This window comes from Limulus polyphemus, unplaced genomic scaffold (genome assembly GCF_000517525.1).
Source record: "Limulus polyphemus unplaced genomic scaffold, Limulus_polyphemus-2.1.2 Scaffold454, whole genome shotgun sequence".
Classification (NCBI taxonomy): Eukaryota; Metazoa; Arthropoda; class Merostomata; order Xiphosura; family Limulidae; genus Limulus; species Limulus polyphemus.
In genome coordinates, this window is record NW_013666064.1 from 49,954 (window position 1) to 59,910 (window position 9,957).

The window sequence follows — 9,957 nt, forward strand, 5'->3', positions numbered from 1 at the left end:
TTTGATGATGAATATAGTTATAAGAAGTACAAGTGAAATTATCAGTGCATCTTTACATTTTAAATATTATTTCAGCCTTCCATACTTTGAGATGGAATTTTTTTGCTGTAAATATTCAGGTTGTTTCTAACATTTCTTTAACAGATAAAAACTATCCTTAGTGGATTCATCATTCGTGGCTATTTAGGTAAATGGACACTGGTCATTAAATCTATTGGAATGATATTGGCTGTATCATCAGGACTTAGTCTTGGAAAAGAAGGTCCACTTGTACATGTGTCCTGCTGTATAGGAAATATTTTTTCCTATCTTTTTCCTAAATATGGAAAGAATGAAGCCAAAAAGAGAGAAGTAAGAAATAATCAGTTTTTATTTTACTTTTATTAATACTGCTGTCATACGATTAATTATTGAAAAATAGAAGATTGTGCTGGAAATTTAAGAATAAGGAAAATTCTAAATTATATTGATTTTTATCAACACTGCTTTCTTTCAGTTGCTCAATTTTTTATTTTATTACTTATAAACAATTTGTGTTTTATATTAATAAGAAACGACATTAACAACTTGTGATATGTGTACCTATCATAATTTTACAAGGCCAAAAAATACCCAGTATTCAAGAAACTTGACCAAACCTAATTTTTTTTTTGGCAGCCTTAATTGTCATGCTACTTTACCTCATCTGCTTTTAAGGTTCTTTATTTTCACTGATGTTAACAATAAGTTTTGAAGTAGTTGCATAAGGCAGTTAATGGCTTCAATGTAATATTTGTGATCAAAATGGTTTTATGCCATAGATGTGTTTTTCTTCTTTTTTTTTCACATTCTGTACCATTTTAGAAAATATTTTATATACCACCATGTCGTCTTTTGTTCGTTATTAATACATGAGTTGAGCTGTATTTGTTTATCTTTTATTGTGCCACCAGGTTGCTTTTAGTTCAATGTTATTTCTCAAATCAGCTGGACTGTATTTTTCAAGAGCAAAAGTTGCCTTTAGCTCAATGTTAGTTCTTGCATCAGCTGAGCTGTATCTTTTATGTGACACATAGTTCCTTTTGTTCAGTATTAGTACTGACATCAACCATTCTTTGTCTATTTATCCTTCATGTGTCACCAGGTTGTCTTTTGTTTAAGACTAGTACTCATTTCAGCAGGGCTACATGTACAGTCCCAGACAAAAGTATTGATACCCTATGATTATTATACCGTAAGTCTACGTAAGAGATTAAGGATAAGCATTTAGTCAACTTTAACCAATTTTAATAAAACAAAAATGCAAAATGCACACTATATAGAAATTTAACAAATAATTTATTTAAAGTATACACTTAGGACAAAAGTATTGGCACCCTTGCTTTAATATTTTGTATGTACTTCTGCTTTTATTACAGCTTTCAGGCATTTGTGATAATTCTCAACCATTGCATTACATCTTGTTAAAAAATATGGGCCAATTCTATTCTACATATTTCCTTCAGCTCCAAAAGATGGACACACGATGCTTGGCTACAGTACTTTTTAGATCAATTCAAAGCATTTCTACTGGCTTGAGATCTGGTGATTGCAAAGGCCATTCCATAACCTTTATCTTCAGTTTATTCAAAATTTCAGAGATGACTTAACCATAAACATTCTGCAAATGAGCAGAAGGAATCATTGTACTTCATAGAATATTTAACTATAGGTAGGCACAAGAGATAAAAATGCTCTTAATTGAATGCTTTCCATTTTTTTTTTTCCAAACATGCTATTTTTTGTCTTGTCAAACTAGAGAATTTTTTGGAAGAATGCTTCAGATTTTCTTTGTATTTCTTAGTGACTTTTAAATGATTTGTTTAACTGATTTTTTTCCAAAGTGGTTTGAAACAAGGTATATGTGCATACAACACTTCTTTGTTCAGGTGTCTTGTACTATTATTTCATGCACTATTATACTTGATGCTCCTAAATCATTCTTTAAGTATTTGGGTGATAATCTTGTAATCTTGGATTTATTTTGGCAACTCAGACAAACCTTCTCCCTGCTTCACTCATAGTTTTCTTTGGATGTTCATTTCTTTCAAGCATTTCAGTTGAATTTATTCTGTGATATTTCTTGACTTTTGCTCTGATTGTAAATTTTGGTACTCTGTATTTATTTGATACTGCTCTACAGCCATTAACTTTGTTGTAGACTATTGCAAGTGATTTTCTGAACTATAAATCCAACTTATTTGTCTTGGTCATCATCTGCTTTGTTGTTACAAATTTTTTCTTCAACAGATGTAGGCAGTCATTACTTCTTTTCTGCTTATTGACTTTATAATGTACTTGTTTTCAATCATTTCATATATTTTTTAATTAGTTCCGTTGAGGTTTTGCAGACATTAGATGAAAGGTGCCAATACTTTTGTCATGAACAAATATTTAAAATTGCTTAAATTCCTTTCATTTTTTTTTATAAAAGTTGTTTGTTAAATTAAAAGAAAGTGTGTATTTTGGATTTTATCATATTAAGTATGGGGAAATGCTCACTAATTGCTTGTATTTCATGTTTCCTTGAATTGTTTTGTTTGAATGTATGGTACAAATATTTTTATCTGTGACTGTATCTATCTTTTATGTACCATCAGGATTCTCTTTATTCAGTAATAGAATTCACATCAGTTGGTCTGTATATATGTGTCTTGTATGTTCTACCATTTTATCTTTCGCTTGGTATTAGTGCTTACATTAGCCGGGTTGTATTTATGTATCTTTCATGTGCCACTAAATTACCTTTTGTTCAGTGTTAGTACTCACATTAACTGAGCTTTATGTATCTTTCATATACCACAACGATGCCTTTTATTTGGTATTAATACTCGCATCAGTTGAGCTATATTTATGTATCCCTTGTGTGTCATCAGGCTGCATTTTGTTCAGTATTATTACTCGCATCAACTGGGCTTAATGTATCTTTTATATACCACAAGGATGCCTTTTATTTAGTATTAATACTTGAATCAGTTATATTGAGCTATATTTATGTATCCCTTGTGTGTCATCAGGCTGCATTTTGTTCAGTATTATTACTCGCATCAGCTGGGCTTAATGTATCTTTTATATACCACAAGGATGCCTTTTATTTAGTATTAATACTTGAATCAGTTATATTGAGCTATATTTATGTATCCCTTGTGTGTCATCAGGCTGCATTTTGTTCAGTATTAGTACTCGCATCAACTGGGCTTAATGTATCTTTTATATACCACAAGGATGCCTTTTATTCAGTATTGATACTCGCATAAGTTGAGCTATATTTATGTATCCCTTGTATGTCATCAGGCTGCATTTTGTTCAGTATTAGTACTCTCATGAACTGTGCTTAATGTATTTTTTATATACCACAAGGATGCCTTTTATTCAGTATTAGTACCTGCATCAGTTAAACTGTGTTTATGTATCCCTGTAATTTGTTCAATATTAGTACGTGCAGTAGTTGGGCTCTGTCTATATGCAGTGCTGTTATATGTAGTGAAAGAAATTCAGTGTTATGTAGAGAAATTTTGAAACTAGTAATATAATGAAATTGATTAGGCCTAGTACTAATAATCACACATCAATGGAGATGTTTTTTGATATATTTTATTTAATTAGTTCTTTGCCTGTTTTTTTAATATTCAAACTTTTTTGTATCATATGATTTGTGTCAAGTTTTGTTAGATTAATCATACATCAATTCTGTCAATGTGTATGTTCTGTCCATAATTTCATGTGAATATCAATCAAAGATGTAATTTATTAACAAAAGGATTTTACAGTATGTCTACATCATCAGCAATCTTTTTTACTGTCTTTTTCAAATTGTTTTAAAATATTTCTATCAAGTTTTACATTACTAGATTAACTTATTTTTGTGAGTAATATTTTTAAGAATTAAGTATATACAGTATTTTAATACCTACAATATTTTTATTGTTTTTCATGATCTTATCAAAATATTATATTTTTATTTTCACCACAAAAATATTTTAATATAACCAGATTGTTATCCACCTGTGTATTCCTAAAAGTAGTGTGAACCTGACTTTGTCTGATAGTTAGCACATAAGACTGAAGATCTTAGGGTCTAAGGGTAGAGGTGTGCAATTTAGTTTATTAATCAATATAATCAATCATCTGTGAGCAGCAAGTGTCATGTAAACTGATTAATTACTCAAACCTTGTGTTTCTAGTTATTACTGTTTTCAATTATTCCAATAATGGATTAATCAAAATTATGATTAAATCATTTGCCACAAAAATTATAACTAATCAAAATTAATGTTTTTGATTACTCCAACAGTTGGTTAATCAGAAATCTAATTATATCAATTTTCACGAAAATAATCAACTAATTGAAATTAATGTTTCTGATTATTACTGTTTCCAGTTATTCCAGCTGTTGATTAAGCAAATTTATTATTGAATTGAATGTCATAAAATAACCAACTAACCAGGATTAGGGTTTTAACTATCCAATAGTTTTAACTATTTTAACTATCCAAGTTATCAGAACATTACTATTATGTTTGTTTGTTGTTAAGCAAAAAGCTTTCTAGTGGACTAACTGTGTTCTACCCAATTTCAGCCTTATAGCTGTTGCTTTTTGTTTTAATTTACCTCAAGTTTGTTCAGGTTCAGTAACTTGGGGAGGGGGGGGACTTCATAATTCAAGACTTGTGGGTTTGATTCCCATTGTCACCAAACTTGGTTGCTCTGACTTTGTTATGGCAAAGCTACTAAGGCTATCTGCCATTGCCACTAATTTTGAAGTGCTGACTAAAGGCAGATAGTTGGCAACACCCACCACCAACCTTTTTTGAATTTTATTTTGCTTGTGTGGACCTTGGTACAAGTAACACTGCACTTATAAATTAATGTGACCATTGATTAACTGATTAGCAAATACCACTAATTGTCCATCTCTGGTCTGGGACGTGCGAGACCACTCTACATATTCCACACTTTAAGTTTTGGACACATTATAAAAGCAACAGTCAATCCTGTTATTCATATCAAAATTCCAGACAAAACTGTTGTAACAGCTGGTGCCATTCAGATTGAAAATTCCAATTTATTCAACCAGTATTGCTTACTTGAATGGTAAGTACCATAAAAATATATAATTTTCACAATAAAACTGTAACTGGTTTATTAGGTTGTCCATATTAATGCAGTCTATGATCCTTTCAAGTCTAGTCTTTTTCTTATGTATAGTTCCAGTATTGGTTGATTTTCTACTACAATGCTTTTTCCAAACTAATTATGTATGTGTGTATATATATATGTTTATTTATCTGTATTAAATGATGGAATTATTTCTTATATAATGACAGATATTGTCAGCTGCATCTGCTGCAGGGGTCTCAGTGGCTTTTGGTGCTCCTATTGGTGGAGTTTTATTTAGTCTTGAAGAGGTATGGAAAATTAAAATGTAAATACATGAAAGTTATTTTCATAAAACTGTGATATTTGACTTTCTTTATGGTCAAGGTGTAATAGATATTGATCCAAAATATTCTTAATTTCAATGAAAATGTGCCAATTTTAATCACTTATTTTTTTTTCTGGGAAAACTTTCACAGGTTTCTTAAACTCAAGTGTGATTAATGGGTGTTTAAAGTATTTGTAAGCCTAACTTTTAAAATATCTGCATACACATTTTCTTCTATTTGAAGGTTTACATTTATAAATTTTCATAATTCATAAAAATTTGAAATGTCTGTTTGAGTTCTTGCAATATGTTTGACAAAAGTTACTGATACATAATCGGTTAAAATTAATTAGAAGTGTAAACTCTATATAGAAATTGGGAATAATTCATTAGAAAAGGAATTGTGAGTCAATTTCCCTTATATGTATGTAACAAATCAGCTAAGATGGATTTTCAAGATGCGTGTGCAGCTAGATTTTACTTTTACATATTTTGATCATTATTTACAACTGATGTGAATATTCATAATCATGCCTAGGTTATCAACTGGCAATAGCTGCAGCACTTGAACTTTGTTAAAGGCAGGATTAGAGTAAATTCATGTATGAGACCTTTGTTTCCCTTTTTATTAGCTATATTTTTGTGTGCCAGCAATACCAAGCACGGGGACATGCATATACCTGATTTGATTTTATTACTCATCAGGATCTCTAACAGCCTACCTGTCCTCAAATTGAAATTCTTTTAGACAGGATTAGAATAAATACATCAATTAAAAGGGATTGACCTCCTGAGTTGAAAACTGTAATTAGATTTCAAATTAATCAAGAGGTGACGGAACTATGAGCTAAAAGTTTGTACTTGAAGAAAAAGAAACTCGGAGCCATTCTATGAGCTGCTCATCTGCAGCTAAAAAAAATACCAGTGCTCTGTTATGGTAATTGACTAAAACACTAGAATCTAGTAGCTTTTTTAGCCAGCTAGTCATCATTAATGTTGAGCTGTTCAAATACATTTTTGTTGTCTGAAAAATATTTTAGTATGTTCTTTTAATTTTGTTAAAATTAGTTTTTATCCTACTCTGTACTATAACTAGCTTATGATTAACATGAGATATATATGTGGCAATATTTTGTAGCAATAAATACTGTAAGGGTAGTTTCACACTATATGTATGTAGTTTTTAGACAACCTGCTTGCTAGTTTGTATGTATGAATTGCATATACTTTTATGTTATAATTGAATAAGTATAGGAACATCTTATTGTTCCAAAAACAGTATAGGTTGTGTTTAGTGTAATAAATACTACTTAAAATACTGAAAGTATTGCTATTTCTCCTAGGTAACATGTTTTTAAGATTCAGTTTGAATTTTAGTTTACGTGTGTCCATTTATTAAAGTGGCACAATACTTTTTATTTCCATAAAAAAAAATAATAACTTAGTTTTTACAAACACTGATATTCTCTTAAAATTTACCAGTATGAGTTATTGAAGCTTGTAAGGTTTCACATGATTTAACAAGATGGTTGTTATTGCAAAAGTCTTTATATTAACAAACAAACTGTGTAGGGTAATAAGTAGAAAATATATTACTAGAAGGTTTATTCACAACTAGCAGTAAATAAAAACACTTTTAAACACATAAAAGAGGAATTACACGTTCAGTGACCAAAAGTCAGTACCAGAGTTAGTATTCAAGGCTTTCTTCATCATTTACCTTAATGCCAAATCCAATGTTTTGGGTGGTTGAACTGATTTTTAGTAGAGAAACATCTTAAAAGAGATTACTTCATGACATTATCCTAAATATATAAGCGAAAAAAGTTGAGTAGGGGCTTTAAAATATGCATGTCAGAGGTAAAAAAAACCTGTGTCAGTGTAATGATGCAAAGTAATATAAATCTGACATTATGATATAAGAGGTGAATTTGGACTTCTTAAGAAATGTTTTCATGTTCTGTAAAGCATGAAATTAATTTAATTTCATCTGGGTATACATTTTGAGTCCTGTGGTCATTCTCAGTTATCTTTTTTATTGCTCTTGTTTTTATCTTTTTTTTCATCTTTTATTAGTTTTTTATATTAATCAGTTATCTAGTGTTTTTATGTTAGTGGCAATATAAGTTCATTTTGATACCTTTGTCATAAATATGTTTTATGCTTTTTATATTCATAAGCATTAAAAAAGGGAATAATAAGAAAGAGAAACCCAGACAAGTGCGATAATAAAGTGGTCAGTGAAAATGAGCTATATTTATAACCCCAAAGGGCATATACAGATGAAATTAAATTAATTTCATGTTTTATATTTAGAACATGTTTTAAAAATAAAGATCATATTGCTGATTTATGGTTACTTAGGTTTCCATACTTTAGAACCTCCCCTCCCTTCATATTTATCTTCAACTCTTCTCCAGTTAAGTGAAGATTAGTCCAAACACTCAAAACTGCTGGAATTGTCATTTTTGTAGCTAAATGATGAAAATTTTTTCATGTTTTTCACTATTTTTGGTATTAAATTCCTTTTTTTATTTAGAAATAATATAGTAAAAAATTCAGAATAGTCAAATTAAATTATCTTACAGTTGAAGTGTTCAAACATGTTGAAACGACTGTTATTTGCATTTGCAAAAATAGTTCTTGTACACAACGGACACCCCTTCAGGACAAAATGTCAGCCATTTTCCTGTTGACTTTGATTTGGAATTTTTCTTTGTATTTCAGTGAAAATATTTTTTGAATACTAATTGATACTGACTTTTAATCAGTAATCTTTCCAGCCTTTCCAAAAGGGAGGCAACAAAACTGTCTAAAAGTTGCAATAAAATCAGAATGATGGTAACTTTATTCCTATCAAACTGTTTCTTGCTTCTGGGTAAGATTTTTTTTTGTTCTGAAACCTTGGAACTAAAAGCTGCAGTTACTTGTAGTTTTTCTAGCACAGTTATAGATGTTTATTCAATCTATAGAGTTATATCATACAACCAGAAAATATTTCAGAGATGTCTAAAAATAAGTTTCAAATATGCTCTAAACAACTGTAATAATATGTTAAAGATTTTAATTGTTTGGGTGTGATTGAAGTGTAAACAATTAATTACAGTTGTCACTCTTTTATTTAGGTTTTCATGTAAGGGTAAATAAGTTTACAATCAAACATCTTATAAAGTTTTGATAAAATTTATATTTCCTTATTCATATTATATTACTTACATTTTGAAGTTTCATGTTTTCTAGGTTAGCTACTATTTCCCTCTGAAAACTCTGTGGCGATCTTTTTTTTGTGCTCTGGTGGCAGCTTTTATTCTTCGCTCCATCAACCCATTTGGCAATGACCATTTGGTAATGTTTTATATGGAGTATTCTAGAAACTGGATTTTTGTGGAACTGATTCCTTTTATCATACTCGGAATTTTAGGGGTGAGTTTTCTGGAAATATTAAATTTTAGGGAAAATTATTATTTTTTGAACTATTAAAGAAAAATCCCTTAAAAATATTAGATAGCTGTTGAAATTATTTAATTAACTAAGTTATTTTAAATGAAAATCTTAAGTTCACATAAACTTTTATTAGAAGATGTATGGTTCATAGATTGTATAATGAGCTATTTATCATTTGTTTCATATACTTTTTAACATACATGTATGTTTAAAAGATAGGTGACAGTAAAAAACAGATTTAATCCATGAACTTGCTACAATAGAACTTCATAAGATGAACAATATTTTTGACTAGAGAAAACATGCTAACTGCAAGCAACTTGGCTAGTTTGTTATGTTGTACATGATCTGTTCATTTTGTATTGTGTAATGTTAGACGTGTTGCGTAATTTCAACATAGCTATATGCAGAAATGATTAACGAAAAGAGCATGATTCCATCAATTCAACAATGTACTGAAGTGCTTTTGAGATAAAAACTAAGTTTACATCACTAAGTACAGAAAAAATGACTAGACAAAGTGATGTGCAGAAAACAAGAAAATCATGTTGCTTTATATAGTTACTAGCTATATTTCACTCAAGAACATATTTTTCAATAAATAAGATAATGGAGAGCTAAAATGAAGTCATGAATATAAAAAAATAACACCTTACTTAAGCTTATATCGTGTTTTGGCATTTGAATATATCTTTTTATGTTCCATTATATTGTGAAACTGCTTTAATCTTCATACTTAAATGTTATATAGAAATTATAGATTTAATTTATGAGAAAAGAAGTTATGTAACCCTTTTGTCTATGTGAAATTCGTAAAATATCTCGTACTGAAAAGCCTCACAAATAATATCTATTTCTACAAAAATCATAAATTTTCTTTGAAGTTAGATTATTGTATCTTTTCACTGGTGACTACTTTTCAGGGGCTTATAGGAACAATATTTATAAAAGGAAACATTATGTGGTGCAACTACAGAAAACAATCACTATTGGGAAAGTATCCAATCACAGAGGTGAGTAAAAACTATCAGTTGTTGGACATTTTTCATTTACAGTTTAAGTGAAAGTTT

At 29.6% G+C, this 9,957-nt stretch overlaps 1 protein-coding gene across 5 annotated transcripts in view; it reads left to right on the forward strand.

The window, feature by feature from the left end:
* LOC106458383 (H(+)/Cl(-) exchange transporter 3-like) overlaps positions 1-9,957 on the forward strand; it is a 77,415-nt gene that overhangs the window by 45,360 nt on the left and 22,098 nt on the right. For all 5 annotated transcript variants that reach the window (XM_022384568.1, XM_013917890.2, XM_022384570.1 and 2 more), the window contains 4 exons: positions 145-351; positions 5,346-5,426; positions 8,684-8,866; positions 9,811-9,900. In XM_022384568.1, coding sequence (XP_022240276.1) covers positions 145-351; positions 5,346-5,426; positions 8,684-8,866; positions 9,811-9,900 — 561 coding nt within the window. The remainder of the gene's footprint in view (positions 1-144; positions 352-5,345; positions 5,427-8,683; positions 8,867-9,810; positions 9,901-9,957) is intronic.